The sequence below is a fragment of the Hemitrygon akajei genome, chromosome 11 (genome assembly GCF_048418815.1).
Source record: "Hemitrygon akajei chromosome 11, sHemAka1.3, whole genome shotgun sequence".
Lineage (NCBI taxonomy): Eukaryota > Metazoa > Chordata > Chondrichthyes > Myliobatiformes > Dasyatidae > Hemitrygon > Hemitrygon akajei.
The window spans coordinates 119,381,251-119,400,365 of record NC_133134.1 but is presented as its reverse complement, the minus strand read 5'-3'; the positions used below and the strand labels follow the sequence as shown (position 1 = coordinate 119,400,365).

The 19,115-nt window shown below is 42.4% G+C and overlaps 1 protein-coding gene across 6 annotated transcripts in view; it reads left to right on the top strand.

The window, feature by feature from the left end:
• The window catches only part of LOC140735965 (pleckstrin homology domain-containing family G member 4B-like), a 231,519-nt gene that overhangs the window by 104,214 nt on the left and 108,190 nt on the right, over positions 1–19,115 (top strand). For all 6 annotated transcript variants that reach the window (XR_012100852.1, XR_012100851.1, XM_073061594.1 and 3 more), the window contains exon 3: positions 5,101–6,427. Coding sequence is in view for 4 of the 6 variants with exons in the window: in XM_073061594.1 (XP_072917695.1) it covers positions 5,101–6,427 (1,327 nt within the window). In the remaining 2 variants the exon portion in view is untranslated. The remainder of the gene's footprint in view (positions 1–5,100; positions 6,428–19,115) is intronic.

The window sequence follows — 19,115 nt, the reverse complement described above, 5'->3', positions numbered from 1 at the left end:
ACTGTAGTTCGCTAATTGCTAATTCCAAAATGTTCTCCAAATTTATCCACTCTTTGAAAATAGAAGTGTTTCTTAACAAATTTTTGTGAAAAGCTTGACTCTAATTTTGAGACTATAATCCCCTCTTCTATGATTGGTTTAACTTTATCTCTTCTATTATTCCCTTTACATCTTGAAAACTTCAATCAAATCACCACCTAATCATCCAAATTCCAGGAAGCACATCTAACTTTCTTTAAAAAAAATTGAATTGAATATCTTTAATTTCACCCTTGGAGACAAAATCAATGCTGGACTTCAAGTTAATTCTACCTCACACAAGAGAAAATCCGCGATGCTGGAAATCTGAGCAACACAGACAAAATGCTGGAGGAACTCAGCAGGCCAGGCAGCATCTATGGCAAAGAGTACAAATGACTTTTTGGGCCGAAACGTTGACTATACTTTTTGCCATGGATGCTGCCTGGCCTGCTGAGTTCCTCCAGCATTTTGTATGTGTTGTGCAGTCAATGATATCTTCTTCAAATGTGATATATAGAACTGGTTCCAGTGCTGAAGATGTGTTCCAACTAGCATCTTAATTTCTGCCTCTTTGAATGAAAATCTGCAGATACAAAGCCAAGCATCTAACTTTCTCTCTGATTCTATAACCATGCATGAATGATAGATCATATGTGCACATGGAACCTTCAGTCTCTTTGGCATTTCAATTGCTTTTCACTATTTAGCAAGTCCTCTATTTTACCTTCAACATGGATGACCTCACATTTGTTTGCATTCAAATCCATTTGCCACATTTTCACTAATTTACCTTACTATTATTATTTTTAGTGATTTAATATTTCATCTTCATTTCTTGCAACAATGTTCAGTTTTGCATCATTAGCATGTGGAATACTTGTCTTTCTGTACCACAACAAATATGTTCTAGTGAATAATTCTATCCCTATCACCCATATACACAGTGAGGTGCCTCATGACTGTTTAAATCCTTGCCCATTGTCCATATTTCTTCCTGTGGTTTGGAAAATTTCTTATCCAGATCAATAATTTGCTCTTGATTCTATCATTAATAACTTCAGCAAATAGTCTTTCATGAACGATTTTTTCAAATCTATCCTGGAAATCCATATCAATAACATTCATGGATATCCCCCTGTCTTTTAATGGAATCAGTTCTCTGGGAATTTCTGGGTATGGTACACATCGATGCATAGGATCGCAAGAGACTCCAGAGGGTTGTAGACTCATTCAGCTCAATCATGGGCACAAGACTCTCCACCATCAAAGACATCTTCAAAAGCAGTGGGTCAAGAAGGTGGCATCCTTCAGTAAGGACTCTGTCCATTCAGGACATGCCTTCTTATCATTACTACCATCAGGGATGTGATACAGGAGCTTGAAGTCCTCCCATCAATGTTTTAGGAACAGCTTCACCCTCTCTGCCATCATGTTTCTGAATGGTCAGTGAACCCATGAACACGAGCTCACTCTTCCTCTTTGGCACTGTTAATTAATTAATTAACCCATCCATTTTTTTATTTGTTTGTTGGTTTACTTATTGTAATTCATTTTAACTTTTCAATGCTTTGCACTGTACACTCATGACTGATGAACTAGCTGCCTTTTCATCTGGCCCCTCAGCTTTGTACCAGATTTGACTAATATTTGCACGTGGCCTCATTTGATGAATGGCTTGTTTATTTAATTTAATGCCTTATACTAAGTTTGAGTAAGCAATTCTGCAGTTATATATATTTAATACTTCAGGATCAAAGATAAAGGATCAACTTTATTCACCGTATACATTTACACAAGTACGAAGAATTTGCAGTGGTGTGTTGGTCAGGGCACAACATGCAACAAAAAAAAACACCATTCAACAACTATAAAGACTAAAGAGTTATATAAAATTAAGTTAGATGTTAAAGTATGTATAAGGAATTAAATATGCTTAAATAAATAAATACCAGCATGTATTTACAAAGTAAGCCTTATATATTTCAAACAAGAGAAAATCTGCAGATGCTGGAAATCAAAGTAATACACACAAAATGCTGGAGGAACTCAGCAAGCCAGGCAGCATCTATGGAAAAAAGTAAACAGTCGATATTTTGGGCCGAGATCCAGGCAGCATCTGTGAAAAAGAGTAAACAGTCGATATTTCAGGCTGAGACCCTTTATCAATGCTGATGAAGTTCCTCCAGCATTTTGTGTCAGTTACCAGCCTTGTATATTTAAAGTATTTTCAGTGCAGCAATGATGGGAGAAATAGAGGGGTGGGTGGGGGGCAAACCATAAAATAATCAGATTAATTGCTTGGGGGAAGAAACTTTTAAGATTGCATGATTATTTAAATCAAATTGTGTTTTTTTATATTAATGCATGTGATCTGTAGCCTTTGACAGCAGCAAATTGTTAGAATCGTGTTGGGGATTGAGTGGGGCTCTGGCCTCAGGAACCACTTTCCTGATAGCCTGTTGCACCTCAGGGTTAGCCCCAGTTCTGGGGCAGCTCCTAGGAGGAAGGTCCCAACTTACTCAGACCTGAGTGTAGCCATAGGGGTGAGTCCAGTGGTAGGTGGGGGGGGGGGGGGTGTTTAAGTACTCTCAGCTGCCCCTGGTGGGGACAGTTTCTGGAGCATTCTGCTGCCACAGACTAATGGAAACTCTTAACAATATTACTTCTGGTGCATATTAAGATAAGCTACAGGAAGGACCAGCCTTCGAGAACAAAAAAACAGAGGAGTATTGGAATAAGAGCAGAAACAGGACGTTTTCCCCCTCAAACTTCTTCCACTGCTCTGTCGCACAAAATAAATTTAATTCAGACACAGATGATAGTTAATACAGACATGTGAGATGTTGCACTTTGGAAGGACAAACCAGGGCAGAACTTACACAGCAAATGTTTGCCACTGTGGAGTGTGATAAGACAAGAATCTGGGGAAGCGATTTATAATTCCTTGAAAATGGTGTCCCAGGTAAATAGGGTAATAAACAAAGCTTTCGGCACATTGGCCCATAAATCAAAATACTGAGTACAGGAGTTGTGATGTTATGTTGACGTTGTATGAGATGCTGGTGAGACCATCCTTGGAGTATTGCATGCAGTTCTGGTCACCTGCCTAAGGAAAGATTTCACCAAGATTGAAAGAGTACAGATAAAATTTACAAGGATGTTGCTAGGACTTGAAGATCTGCGTTACGGGGAAAAGTTGAATAAGTTAGAAGTTTATTTCCTGGAGCGTAGGAAAATGAGGGGGAGATTTGAAAGACGTATACAAAATTATGGTGGGTATAGACAGAGTAAATGCAAGCGAGCTTTGTTCCCGTTGAGGTTAGGTGAGACTAGAACTAGTGGTCAGGGGTTATGGGTGAAAGGTGAAATATTCGAGGGAACTTCTTCACTCAGGGAGTGAAGTGAGTGTGGAGTGAGCTGCCAGAGGAAGTGGTGGATGTGGGTTTGATTGCAACATTGAAGAGATGTTTCGATGGTTGGGAGATGTATGGAAGACGATGGTCAAGGTGCGAGTTGATGGGACTACGGAGAATAACTGATCAACACAGACTAGATGGGCTAAAGGATTTGTTTCTGTGCTGTAATGATTTAAATTAAAATCCACACAAAGTTACAGAAAGGTGACGCATAAACAGAAAATGCTGGGTCACTCTGATGGAGGATCTCTGACCTGAATTATTGAGGCTGTTTCTCATATGGGGCTTGACTTCCTGAGTGTTTCTAGCATTTCATCTTTCAATGCGTCTGGGTTAGGTCCAGGGCAGACTTCAGGAAGTGACTCAGCAAACAGGAACAGAAGCTCTTGGCTCCTAGATAAGGACATAAGAGCTGGCAGCTCAGCTCACCTTTGAGCCTTCTTTGTTATTCATCAAGGCTATTGTTAATCCTGTACCTGTATTGCTTCCACATCTCTTGATTCCCTTACTTTTCAGAAATCTATCCCAATACCATTTAGAAAGAACTCAGAAAATTGTGCTGCACAGCATCCAAGGTGGAGAATCCCAAAGATTCACGCTCTGGGCCAAGAACTGTCCTCTCGTCTCAGACCTAAGTAGTCCACCCTTAATATAAGACCTTACCCCTAGTTTTAGACTCCTCAGCCAGGGGAAATGTACTCTCGCATCTCTCCCGTCAAGTCCCTTTGAGAATTTTGCAGGATTCAAGAGGAGTCTATGAGTTAAGAGAAGGTTGTAAACTTCCATTATTGTTTAATCTATTGTGATTATTAGATATGAGTAGAAAAAGGGAACAAAAAGTACTTTGATAGTTATGCCATGGCCTAAACAGTCCTTATTCCATGATCAAAAGTCCGAGTTTAAAACTTCATTTGCAATAATCAGTAATGGTGCATGCTTGCTGGTTATGTGATTAATGAAAATGCCTGTATCTTCGGTGAGTCCACTGCTCCTTTCAGTCTAAAAGCAATAATGCACACACCCACAAGCACTTAAAGGCTTTGAAATTACCCTTAGTATAGATTGCGTATTCAGGTCTGGCACTGTGAACTTATTTGATAGATCTGAGCCAGCTAAGAACATCCAAACACTTGGGTACAATAAGGGGCAGCACAGTAGCACAGCAGTTGTCCATCAATCTTTGTCCAATTCCTGCCATTGTCTGTAAGGAGTTTATACATTTTCCCCATGACACAGTTTCCTCTGGGTGCTCCACTTCCCTCCCACATTGCAAAACAGGCAGATCAGTAGATTAATTACCGTAGTTACATGGATGCAACTGGACGGTGCAAACCCCCCCTTGTTTGCCTGGAAGGGTCTGTTACTGTCCTTTATCTCTCAAGACACAAACAGTACAATTTGACAAAATCAGCACAAGTGATATAACTGTGCAAGTGTGATTGGTGTCTTCATGCTGCAGGACTCTGCAGGTTAGGATCACAAGAGGTGGGAAAGGGGCAATTCCCAAAGAGACTGCCTGTGCAAGTGCACAAGTAATAGCACTTCTCCATGTTAAGAATCTGCTGAAGTGGCTTAGTGGCTACCCACAGTAGGTTGCTTTCCTGTAAATATTTTGTTACAGTGAGTTTCCTACTAATTAGATTTCAATGTCTTTCTCCCTCAGGCTGAATATTCAAATCTCTTGTTCCGTCACGAAGGCTGGCCTCTTTGTCTCCATGAGAAGGTAGTGGTGCAGCTGTCATCATTCAACATCTTTCTCCTGCGACCCGGGGATTTCTATCTGCAGATCGTACCTGTCGGGAAGCAGGCTGCTCGGATTGTGTTGAAATGCTTGGGCAGGGACCTCCGCAGTGTGGACGAGAAGCTGATACCAGAAGTAACTTACACCAATATCTTTACAGCTGAGTGGCTGGAAACGATAAACAGTGAACATTCTGGAATACCGTTGCACACTTGCCTACTAGCCACGGATAATGGCGTTGTGAAAGAGCTTTGGTCTAAAATAGTCAACCCCGAATTTGTAAACAAAAGCAAAGTTACAGACCCATCTGGGCACAGGACTCATTCTGTTCAGGAAACAGAGTACAGCGGTGGTTCTGCTGAGATGACTTTGCAGACAGGTATGGAGAATGATCATTCACTTTGGGCTTCTGAGCCGGACTCCGATACCAAAAAAAACAAAAATCCTTTGCCTAATCTGGGACAAAAAGAAGGTGTGAAATGTTTAAGTCACCAGCCCACGAAATTGGGAGTGATGTCCCCAAATCAATATGAACTCTCCAATGAAAACCTTGAAGGAGATTATGTGGACTTAATGATGTTTTCTAAGGAAAAATGCTCTGATAACAGGACTGCACTGCTTCCAGCGAAGAAAGGTGAATCTTCGGTGGTTCCTGTCAATGGAACATGGGCATGTGGAGGGACCATCAGGTTTGCAACTGAACCTTGCACACCATGCCTAAGCAGAAGGTCGAACAGAGACTTTGAAAACCAAGGGATAAAGTGTCGTTATCGTGAGTCTTACATTGAAGCCCTGCAAAACCCTTTGAACTTTGGGTTCAGCTTTCAGGAGGCAGAAGCTTCCGCTGAGGACAGGAAAGATTTCTTGACTAACCACAAGCTCAGCAGTGATTCAAAGAGCCCAGTCTGTTACAGGAAAAGCCAGGAACCCAAAAGTTCTGCCAGATCTGCCAATGCACCTTCATGCAGTACTACAAATAAGGACAAATCCGTGGTGCACTCGGTTCCATCGTTCAATTCTGCTAAGGTGCCCTGTCAACCTGTAGCTAAACTTGATCCTCATACAGGATCAGCATCTCCAGACTCTCTCCCCAAACCTGCAGTTCCCGACGGCACAAGATCAGGCCTGTCTGCTGGTGATACAGCATCCTCTGAACCCCAGCTCGGCAGGAAGAGTGCAGAAACTGCAAAGAGGTTTTCAGCTGGTTACATATCTCCAAGAAATCGTCGACATAAATACCAAGGAAAAGGTAAAAACAGGATTACTTTGTCTTTAACAGAAACAAAGAAACAAAGCAAAATGTTCTCAGGATCATGATGTTGCACTGCAAGTAATACTTTCCTGTGTTTTCAGAAATTTCACACTTTATAACAATGAGATTATTCCTTCTGAACTTAATGCAGACTTGAAAGAATTGTGGATCATTGATACCAAGTGAACAGATGGCAGAATAAGTAAAAGAAGAGGCTGACTGTAAAATATATTGGAATTCAGGTAGTATTTCAGAGCTAGCTGACTGGGTCAGAATCAGTACAACATGCTGGAAGAACTCAACAGGTCGGGCAGCATCTGTGGAAACGAGCAGTCAACGCTTTGGGCCGAGACCCTTCATCAGGTCTTGGCCCAAAACATTGACTGCTCGTTTCCACGGATGCTGCCCGACCTGCTGAGTTCCTCCAGCGTGTTGTACGTGTTGCTTTGACCTCGGCATCTGCAATGTACTTTGTGTTTGGGTCAGAATTAGGATGTGCACCCCTACAGAAGTTTTTGGCTGTTCTGTAGCAATTGAGAATTTGTATTAACTCTAACCTCAGATCTTGAAAGATAGAATAGAGAAACTGAAAACTCTACCTAGCCAGTACTTTAGGTTGTAAACAATCTCAAGTCTCTGAGGCCGTAAGGCCATGAACTGAGCCACACGGAGTCTGTAACTGGGAGATTCAGAAGTTTTTATTCTGCTCATCAGATCTCCTAGAGAAAGTTTAGTTCTCCTCTCCTCACACAATGTTTCAAACTTTTTAAACAATTAACTACAATTTCAATGGTTATAATCACCTAACTAACTTTAATATTTGAATGTAGACAGGCAGCGGTGCAGAATTATGTGTTTACATTCGAATGTGGGGTAACTGTGCAGAATTATGTGTTTATACTGGGAACACATCCCGACTGGCAGAACCCTTTTAAATATTACTGCCGGCTATTCCGAACACGAACTCCAGACGTCCAAAACTCTGTTGTTCCGGTGTTGAGGGATGGCTCCCTGAATGTACTACTGAATATTAAGTGACAGAAGGTTAGGATATTAAGTGATGGCACAGAAATGTCCTCAACCATGCATAAAGTGGCAGGAATACACCTTTAACAATACATTAATACAAGAGATGGCCAGTTAATGCCTTCCCTGATCTCATTCTGAAGTTTTCAATGAACACCGATTAACATGAACATTCATCTACTATTTTGTTTATGTTGAAATCTTTTGTTCTGAAGCACGAGTGGTACATGATTTTGAAGAGGGAGACTGCTGGCATCCTTATAACTACAATACGGCTCATTGTCTGTTAGGTGGTGGGAGCTAAAACCAGGATCCATATTTCTGCTTTTCTACTCTGTAGTTTATTAGGGAATGTTGGAAGCTATATCTTTCCCAGGGGTCTATTAAAGCCGAGCTGTGGGAAGTGAGTGTGCATTTAATTTGTTACCCAGCATTGTCCAATATATTGTTCCATATTTCATCCTAACAGTTATTTAAATCATACCTCTGAGAGGAAAATACTGAATGCAAACCAAACATAGTCTGGTTAGGGGAGAAGCTTCAGTAAGCATTAAAAGTAACCTCTTAGATTCTTAAACTACACACTTGTTTTAATCATCAAAGGGATGTGGACTGAGCCAACAATTAATTGCCCATCCATAGTTGCCCTTGAGAAGGTGGTGGAGAGATGCCTCTCTGAACTTCTGCAGTTTTTGAGGTGTGCGTGTACCCACGGAGCTGTTTAGGAGGGAATTCCAGGGTTCTGGAGGAAGCAAAGGTGATATATTTACAAGCTAGGATGGTGTGTAGCTTGGAGGGCGACTTTCGTGTGGTGTTGGCTCCCGTGCGTTTGCTGGTCTCATCCTTCTTGCTGGTAGAGGTGGTGAGATTAGAAGGTGCAGTCTCAGAAACCTTACTGTAGTGCCTCCTGTAGATGGTAACAATCTTCTTCAACGTCTTTGATGCTGTGCTCACCCAGGCAATGCATATCACTGGAAATCATATTGCACTTGACAGAAAATTCAACTTTTTCTGGATGGATGAAATGACTTGGATGGATGCACTGACATAATAGCTGCAAAATTAATTAATAACACTAAAATAGATAGAAATGTAAATTGTGAAGAGGTCATTAGGAGGCATTAGATAGGTAGAGCAAATGAGCAAGATTTGGCAAAGGGAGAGTGTGTGTGACAAAATGTAAAATTGGTCCATTTTCAATCAGAATCAGGTTTATTTTTACCAATTTATATGACATTAATTGTTGTTTTGCGGCAGCAGTAGAGTGTAAAGACCATAAATTACATAAATAAATAATGCAGAAGAGAAGAATAATGATGTAGTCTTAATGGGCCGTACTGAAATCTGAGGGAACAAGCTCTTCCTGGATTATTGAGTGTAGATCTTCAGGCTTCTGTAGCTCCTCCCAATGTGAGTAATGAGAAGAGGACACACCTTTGATAGTAAAGGATCTGAGTGAATGATGTCACCTTCTTGAAGAACCGCCTTTCGAAGACGTCCTTGATGGTGTGGAGGCCACTGATGAAACTGGCTGAGTGCACAATCCTCTCAGTCCTTTGCAGTCTTGTGTATTGGAACCTCCGTACCAGGCAGTGATGCAACCAGTCAGAAAGCTCCCCACTGCAGATCTGTAGAAATTCATTAGAGTCTTTGGTGACAGACAAAATCTCCTCAAAATCCTAATGAGGTCGAGCTTTCTTCATGACTGTGTCAATGTGTTGACATCTCCACAAAATCATCTGAGATGTGGACACCCAGGAACGCAGAGGCAGAGTGGGAAAAATAAGGAGAAACATATCATCTAAATTTGACAGATTGCAGGGTTCTGAGATGGAAAGGGATCTGGGTGTCTTGGTGCCTGGTTTGCAAAAGAATCAGAATCAGGTTTATTATCACTGGCATATATTGTGAAATTTGTTGTTTTGTGGTAGTGGTAATGTGTACAGGGTAATATACAGGTGGGTAAATAATTTAAAAACCTCATATCAGTATTTACTTCTAAAGGAATTAAATATAAAAGTAAGGCAGTCTTGTTTCAGTTAAACTGGCAAGATTGGTTTATTATTATCACAAGTACCGAGGTATAGTGAAAAATGCTGTTTCACATGTAAATCATTTTATTACAACCATGCACTGAGTGAGTACAAGGGAAAACAGTAACAGGATGCAGAATAAAGGGCAAGAGTTACAGAGAACGTGCAGTGCAGGCAGACAGTAAGGTGAGTGGCCATGATGAAGCAGATAGAGAGGTCAAGTGTTTTGAGCCCTTAACTGGAGTGCGTTGGACAAGTTTAATCTCCTTGGTTAATCCATTGCAAGTAGTTCAAAGACAGTTTACTTAATCAATGTCTGGAATGGAAGGGATGCCTTATGAGGAAAAGTTGGATAGCCTAGGCCACTGGAATTTTGAAGAACAAATGAGAAGTTTCTGAGGTATAATTCTAAGCAATCTTGACAGGGCAGATATGGAATATATGTTTCCTCTTGTGGAAGGATACAGAAATAGGGGTTACTGTTTAAAATAAAGGGCACCCAATTAAGAAAGAGATAAAATGAATCTTGCTTAGAAATCTCAAACTCTCTTTAAGAAAGCAATCTTTAAGATGACGGTAGGAAGATACGTAATTAACAAAGGTGTGAAAGGTTACCATGGGTTGAGTTTAAAATCAGGTTAGCCATACCTTTATTGAGATTTGGAACAGGTCTAAAGGGGATGAGTGGCCTATTTCTGCTAATAAACTCTAGTCATACGTGTTGAATAAAACAAGCTCAGAATTAAAATGTCAGATCACTTTGTTTAGTAGTGCAAGGTTCTGGGGATAAAATACAGAAGTCATCTATGTGATTTTAAGTTAAGCTGTGCTTTTAAGTTTTGAATATGGATCATAACTATGTTGTAAATGATAGAATGATGCGTGGTATGGCATCAGCTTTCTTGCAGGGATTACCAATATTTTATTTTTTGGATGAGTAGTTCACCTATTCTATTCCTTGGTACAGTCATTCATGAATCAATTAACCTCCCCTGGTTCAAAGATTTCAATCAAATACTTTGACTTAAAGCTAAAGACTGATGAGATTAACTGATACCATCATCCTGTACGAAGCTCCTTCCAAAATCATAACAAGGCAACAACGAGGAGTAAAGGAAGATATTGCAACATCCATTTTGATACCAGACACCCATGCCTGAGGCTGTCCATTTAGACTCACACACATTCTCCAAGGCTTAAGTAACATAACTTACAACAGACCATCCAGCCAACACTCAAATGTTTTTCCTTTCTGATTATATTCCAGTTCCTTCGTATAAATGCTTCAGGCTGTTACCTGAATAGAGTTTGGTTTAGAACCACAAATGTACGAGATTCCTTCTGCATTTCAATGTTAAACTATTCTCAGCTGTTTGTAATTCAGCCCTATATCTCCACTGTAAGATGCCAAAGTAGAAATGTTCCTTGAGAGACCATTTCCTGGCATCCTTCTCTTTCCACATGCTAGAAGTTTGAAATATAGAAGCAAACTTATAAATATTCCAGGGCTGTAAAAGTTAAGACTATCAAAATATTATTATACATTTAACTGAAATGTTGCTGAATTATCCAGCTGGCTTTCCTCTCCCATTTTTAAATTCACAAATGAAAGGGCTGTATCAAGAGGACATTTGATTCTCTGTATATTTTCTTGCTAAAATTTCCTTTCTGCAGAAAGCCTTCACACTTACATATTTGTGGTTCTGTAAGAAGCAGCCTGCATCCTTTGAACTGAGTAACTGTGGCCCTGAGTATCAATTCGATGTTGACATACTTCTTGGCCAATATCTCTGTAGAAACCAGACAACGAGTCCTAACAGACTATTGAATTTTTAAAGCGATTTATACCTCTTCATGTTTGTTTTCAGGTTTAATGCCAAGCACTCTCCCAATTGTCATCCAATAGTAGAAGGAAGAGAAATCTAGCTAATGGTGCTCAGCTGCCCGAGAGACATTAACCAAATGCCACATAGCTACCTTAATCTCGACTAAGTCACTAAAGCTCATGGTCAGTGTGATTCATTACTAAGTTTTGCAGTGCATCTATCTGTCAGGCCACACAAATGCCATTCAAAACAGCAAGTATCCAAATTCAAACAATACATTTGTACAAAGGGACTAAGAAAGTGAACCAACTGACCATGGTTATTTTTGATGATAGTTCGGTAATTTTAAACCCATTGCAGATGCTTCTAAGCTTCAAGCAGTGTGGAATGAGAGGTATGTAGGATCTCTGGATACAGTTCCAAATATAGTTTCCTGATTATCTTTAGGACAGTAAACTGTATGATACTAAATCTAGAACAAGACATACTGCTAGTAAGTGACCTGTGCCCTAGTTATTCATTTTGACACTGGTACCAAAAGGCTGTAAGAATTACAGCATTCAGCCCATCAAGTCTGCTCCTGGCTCATGTATTATCCCTCTCAATCCTATACTCCTGCCTTTTCCCTGAACCTTTGGTGCCCTTACTAATCGAGAACCTATCAAATCCTACTTTAAATACACCCAGTTACTTGGCCTCCACATCTGTCATGGGCAATGAATTCCACAAATCCACCGCCCTCTGGCTCAAACTATTCCTCCTCATCTCTGTTCGAAAGGGAAGTCCTTGTATTCTGAGGCTGTGCCCTCTGGTCTCTGGTATCATGACAAAACCATTCATGGTGCAGTGAAATGTGGCAAAGGTAGTCACTTTGCTTTCAGTTTAAGGATGGCCAAACTCTCTGTGCACCTAGATTCATGTCCAACAGTTTGCAAATATCCAAATCTTGGTGAGTCAGTTTTATATTCTCTTGCAAAAGGCCAACAGTTAAGGGGCTGCCAATTGTTTTTGTTTTGTTGGATGAAGTTTTAAAATTATGCATACCACTGAAGTTTTTTGCACTAGAGCGAAACACTTACTGTATCTGCAAGGTTGTATCCAGCAATGAAATCAATGCTCCATATATAGCCAAATTCAAAAGGATATTTGAGTTCAAAGTTCCACAAAGTAAATTTATTATGAAGTATATATATGTCACCACATTGTATACTATCTTGAGGTCCATTTTCTCTCATTGGCAAGAAAATAAAGAAATATAATTGAATTTATGAAAAATTATAAATAACAAAGACTGACAAACAGCCAAAGTGCAAAAGAAGGCAAATCATGCAAATATTAAAAATGTTAATAAATAATACTGAGAGCATGAATTGTAGAGTCCTTGAAAGTAAATCTGTAGGTTGTGGATTCCGTGCAGTGTTGAGTGAGTGAAGTTCTCCACACTGGTTCAGAAGCCTGATGGTTGAAAGGTAATAACTATTCCTGAACCTGGAGCTACGGGACCTAAGGCCTCTGTACATTCTGCCTAATGGTTATACCAGCTATGCCAATTCAGAACATGCAGTATGAATATTTAGAGAAGTACGAAATAGAAGCAATGCACTGATACCAACTGGTATGTATTCTCTACATAAAGTTAATCCATTTCCCTTCATCAACCCTAATCAGAATTCATTCTCTTCATTTTCTCCTTCATCTATTTATCCAGCTCTAACTTTTTTATAAGCAATTACTTCTGCACATATTCCAGAAGTTTCAAATCATGAATGCTGAGTAGTTATCAAAGTGTAACATGAGGGGTACTTCTGAACAAGTACTGCAGAGAAATAACATAATAGTTTTGTTTGCCTGGCTCTATACACCAGTGACAGTCATTCACGGAGCCAAACTAAATCAAAAACTTTGATTAGCAAACACGAGGAAATCTGCAGATGCTGGAAATTCAAACAACAACACACACAAAATGCTGGTGGAACACAGCGGGCCAGGCAGCAACTATAAGGAGAAGCACTGTCAATGTTTCGGGCCGAGACCATTTGTCAGGACTAACTGAAAGGAAAGATAGTAAGAGATTTGAAAGTAGTGGGGGAGGGGGAAATGCAAAATGATAGGAGAAGGCCGGAGGGGGTGGGATGAAGCTAAGAGCTGGAAAGGTGATTGGCGAAAGTGATACAGAGCTGGAGAAGGGAATGGATCATGGGACAGGAGGACTCGGGAGAAAGAAAGGAAAATCCGGACCAGCAACCCAGGGCATATTGAAAATCCGGACTCCAGCACCATCAACGCGGGTTCCAATGACCATGGACAGCTTCAAAGCGATTGCACAACCACCGACTGCGACTCCAGCCTTGAACTCCAGGCCGGGTCTTCACATGCTGCGATTGTGACTCCCGTCTCCCCTTCCCCCACCACCACTCTGCCATCCCCTCTCCCTCAGATCCCATTGTTAGCTCCTGGGCCCTCAGAGGCTCCATCTTCCTCTCACCCCAACCCTTCCCTCTCCACTGACACTACCAGCCTCCCTCCCCCCTCTGATTCCATCTCTCATCCGTGCCGGGTCTTTACCATTCCCTCCGACCTTCAACTCTCTGAGGCAGAGCGCTCTGTCCTCAGTAAGGGCCTCAGCTTTGTCCCCCTTCGCCCACACCTCAGCGAGTTCCGCGTACGCCATGACGCTGAACTCTTCTTCCACCGGCTCCATCTCCGAGCTTACTTCTTTGGCAAGGACTCTCCTACACCCACCAATGACCCCTTCTCCAGTCTTCAACCCTCCTCCTCTTCATGGACACCCCGCTCTGGTCTTCTGCCTGCTCTGGATCTCTTCATTGCTAATTGCCGATAGGACATCAACTGCCTCGACTTCACCACACCCTGTTCCAATTCCAAACTCACTCCTTCCAAACGCTCTGCTCTCCGCTCCCAATCTCAACCTCACTATAAAACCTGCTGATAAGGGGGGGAGCTGTTGTTGTCTGGTGTACTGACCTCTACCTGGCCGAGGCACAGTGACAACTCTCTGATACCTCCTATTATTTACCCCTTGATCATGACCACACTAAGGAACACCAGGCCATTGTCTCCTATACCATCACCAACCTTATCAGCTCTGGGGATCTCCCATCCACTGCCACCAACCTCATATTCCCACACCCCGCACTTCCCGTTTCTACCTCCTTCTCAAGATCCACAAACCTACCTGTCCAGGTAGACCTATTGTCTCAGCTTGCTCCTGCCCCACTCAACTCATTTCTGCATACCTTGACATTGTCTTATCCCCCCTTGTTCAATCTCTTCCCACCTATGTTCGTGACACTTCTCATGCTTTGAATTTTTTCAATGATTTTAAGTTCCCTGGCCCCCACCGTCTTATTTTCACCATGGACATCCAGTCCCTATATACCTCCATCCCCCACCGAGATGGTCTCGAAGCTCTTCACTTCTTTTTGGATTCCAGACCTAACCAAATCCCCTCTACCACCACTCTCCTCTGTCTAGCGGAATTAGTTCTTACTCTCAATAATTTCTCCTTTGGCTCCTCCCACTTCCTCCAACCAAGGGTGTAGCCATGGGCACCTGTATGGGTCCCAGTTATGCCTGCCTTTTTGTTGGCTTTGTGGAACAGTCCATGTTCCAAGGCTATACAGTAGACAATAGACAGTAGGTGCAGGAGTAGGCCATTCAGCCCTTCTAGCCAGCACCACCATTCACTGTGATCATGGCTGATCATACACAATCAGTACCCTGTTTCTGCCCTCTCCCCATATCCCTTGACCCCGCTATCTATAAGAGCTCTATCTAACTCTCTCTTGAATGCATCTAAAGACTTGGCCTCCACTGCCTTCTGGGGCAGAGCATTCCACATATCCAGCACTCTCTGGGTGAAAAAGTTTTTCCGCATCTCTGTTCTAAATGGCCTACCCCTTATTCTTAAACTGTGGCCTCCAGTTCTGGACTCACCCATCAGCGGGAACATGCTTCCTGCCTCCAGCGTGTCCAATCCCTTAATAATCTTATATGTTTCAATCAGATCCCCTCTCATCCTTCTAAACGGGTATCCGTCCCCCTCTTTTCCTTCGCTACATCGACGACTGCATTGGCGCTGCCTCCTGCACGCATGCAGAGCTCGTTGACTTCATTAACTTTGCCTCCAACTTTCACCCTGTCCTCAAATTTACCTGGTCCATTTCCGACACCTCCCTCCCCTTTCTTGATCTTTCTGTCTCCATCTCTGGAGACGGCCTATCTACTGATATCTACTATAAGCCTACAGACTCTCACAATTACCTGGTCTATTCCTCTTCCCACCCTGTCTCTTGCAAAAATGCTATCCCCTTCTCACAATTCCTCCGTCTCTGCCGCTCTCAGGATGAGGCTTTTCATTCCAGGACGAGGGAGATGTCTTCCTTTTTTAAACAAAGGGGCTTCCCTTCGTCCACCATCAACTCTGCTCTCAAACGCATCTCTCCCATTTCCCGCATATCTGTCCTCACCCCATCCACCCACCACCCCACTCGGGATAGGGTTCCCCTTGTCCTTACCTACCACCCCACCAGCCTCCAGGTCCAACGTATAATTCTCCATAACTTCCGCCACCTCCAACGGGATCTCACTACCAAACACATTTTTCCCTCCCCCCCCTTTCTGCTTTTCACGGGGATCACTCCCTTCGTGACTCCCTTGTCCACTCGTCCCCCCCCATCCCTTCCCACTGATCTCCCTCCTGGCACTTATCCTTGTAAGCGAAACAAGTGCTACACCTGCCCTTACACTTCCTCCCTCACCACCATTCAGGGCCCCAGACAGTCCTTCCAGGTGAGGCGACACTTCACCTGTGAGTCGGCTGGTGTGGTATACTGCGTCCAGTACTCCCGGTGTGGCCTTTTATATATTGGTGAGACCCGATGCAGACTGGGAGACCGTTTCGCTGAACACCTATGCTCGGTCCGCCAGAGAAAGCAGGATCTCCCAGTGACCACACATTTTAATTCCACGTCCCATTCCCATTCTGATATGTCTATCCATGGCCTCCTCTACTGCCAAAATGAATCCAAACTCAGGTTGGAGGAACAACACCTTATATACTGGTTGGGTAGCTTCCAACCTGATGGCAGGAACATTGACTTCTCTAATTTCCGTTAATGCCCCTCCTCCCCTTCTTAGCCCACCCCCAACATATTTAGTTGTTTGCCTGTTCTCCATCTCCCTCTGATGCCACCCCCTTTCTTTCTCCTGAGGCCTCCCGTCCCATGATCCTTTCCCTTCTCCAACTCTATCACTTCCGCCAATCACCTTTCCAGCTCTTAGCTTCATCCCACCCCCTCCGGTCTTCTCCTATCATTTCGCATTTCCCCCTCCCACCACTACTTTCAAATCTCTTACTATCTTTCCTTTCGGTTTGTCCTAACGAAGGGTCTCGACCCGAAACGTCGACAGCGCTTCTCCCTATAGATGCTGCCTGGCCTGCTGTGTTCCACCAGCATTTTGTGTGTGTTGTTCGAAAATTTTGATTTTTCACTTTGTTTCTTTGATAAAGTTTTAACTTTTCTAGTTTATGTTCCAGCCACAGGTTAGCTTTTTAACACCAGCAATCTAGCTGTATACTCAATGGCCACTTTATTAGGTACAGCTGTACAGCTGCACACCTGCTAGTTAATGCAAATGTCAAATCAGCCAATTATATGGCAGCACCTTAATGCACAAAGGTATGCAGGCATTGTTGTTGATCAGACCAAAGACTGGAAGTACATTTATTGTTGAAGTCTGTATACAGAATGCAACTCTGCGATTCTGCCTCCCACCTGTGAAACAAAGAAACACAATGGAACCCGTTTAAAGAAAACATCAAACAACCAACATGTGAAAAAAGAACAAATAACACAAATTGCAAAATATGTGTGAACAACATTTAGGCTACATCCACGTTAGACCGGGTAAATCCACAACCAAGCTTTTTCTCTTCATTTTGACCCTCCGTCCACACTAAAATGGCGTTTTCCTGCTGCAAAAATGAAGCTTTTCTAAAACGCCCTCCAGAGTGTGTAATTTTGAAAACGCTGCTTGGCTGGAGCAGTGTGGATGGGGTCACCGGAGAAATCTAAAAATGCTGTCATGACGTGCCGGAACAGGTGGTGACGGCAGCGCGCCGTTACATTGTTTTCTTGAACGCAACCTAACAACTTCAGAACAGGCAGCAACGAGACTGAAGCCAGCAGAGTTAGAAATGTACTCACCAAATACTTTGACCCATAACTTACTGAATAAATAAGTATACTCACTTTGCCCTGTTTTCTGTCCTTGCTTGTATGAAGGTGGTTTACCTATTTATGCAAGTACTTCTCTGACAATAGATGTGTAACAGCCTAATGTAACATTGTATGGAAATACAAAATAATACTGATGCTGACACGTTTTATACATTTAACAAGGGGCTTTATTAATGCAACAGTTAGTCAGTTTTTCAATGTTCGTCATCAGCCGGGTCGTACTGTCCGTGAACTCCCTGTCAGTTGCCTCCATACGCTCCAGTATTTGTTTTTTAGTTTTAAGTCCTCCTGCGCGAGAGCCAACAGCTGTTCGTCATTTAAGTTTTTCTAGTCTATAACTGCACAAACGCGCACCAAGTCTTTCACGGTGAGATTCAACACCAAACATGTCACTTGTTTTCGGTAGATGTGTCCTGCACATGCGCAGTAGGAGGAGATTTGCCGAAGATCCGTTTTAATGTGGACAGAAGTATTTTCAAAAACGCTTAGTGTGGACGCTTATCATTTTTACGCGAAACTGGCGTCTTCATAATTATCCGGTCTAGTGTGGAGGTAGCCTCAGAATATCAACATCAAACTAGGAGTCCATTTCAGTTCCATCATCTGACTGCAGTCTGCAGAGTCAGTCTTTGCCAAAGCACCCCAGTCCACACTCATCGTCCTAATGAACTGCTCAAAAGCAGCAAAAAGAAAGTAACCAGAATCCAGAAGCACAAACAACATGAACCTCAAAGTACCCCCAAAACAGGTCCACAGCCTCAGTGATCTCTCCTTGCAATGTGAATCCCAAGAGTTCTTACCTCTGTCAGTAGATAGTGAGAGAGAGAGAAAGACCTGTCAGAAAGACGGCACCAAGCACCTGCCTGCCCTTTGCTCTCATCTTTGTCGACTTCAATCTTGCTCAACATCTCAATCAAAGGGAAGCAATGGAGTTGATCGTGGGCTCGTATCTTGTCTCCAGGCTTCTAGGCCAGCAGGCCGCACATTCTGCTCCCAACCTCACTGAACTCTCTCGGATGCAGCAAAGCACTTAATCATCCCAAAAACACACCATCACAAGGTAAATCACAGGTTCCAATCGCATGCAGTTTGGTAGTAGAATCAGATTTGAAGTAAAAGAAGGAACATAAGTACTTTTGTGAACTGCAGGAGATTGGCAGTGGTCACATTATTCATTGGCGCCTTCTTGGATTAAACATCAGAATGGAAAAGAAATGTGATCTAAGTGAATTCGACTGTTCAATTATTATTGGTGGCAGACATGGTGGTTTCAGTATCTCAGAAACTGCTGATCTTCTGGGATTTTCATGCACAACAGTTTCTAGATTTAAAGGGAATGGTGCGAAAATCAGAAAACATCCAGTGAGCGGCAGTTCTGTGGGAAAAAAGTCTTTTTATTGAGTGAGATCAGAAGAGAATGTACAAACTGGTTCAAGGTGACAGGAAGGTGACAGTAACTCAAATGACCACACATTACAACAGTGGCTTGCAAGAGAACATCTCTGAATGCACAACACATCAAACTTTGAAGTGAATG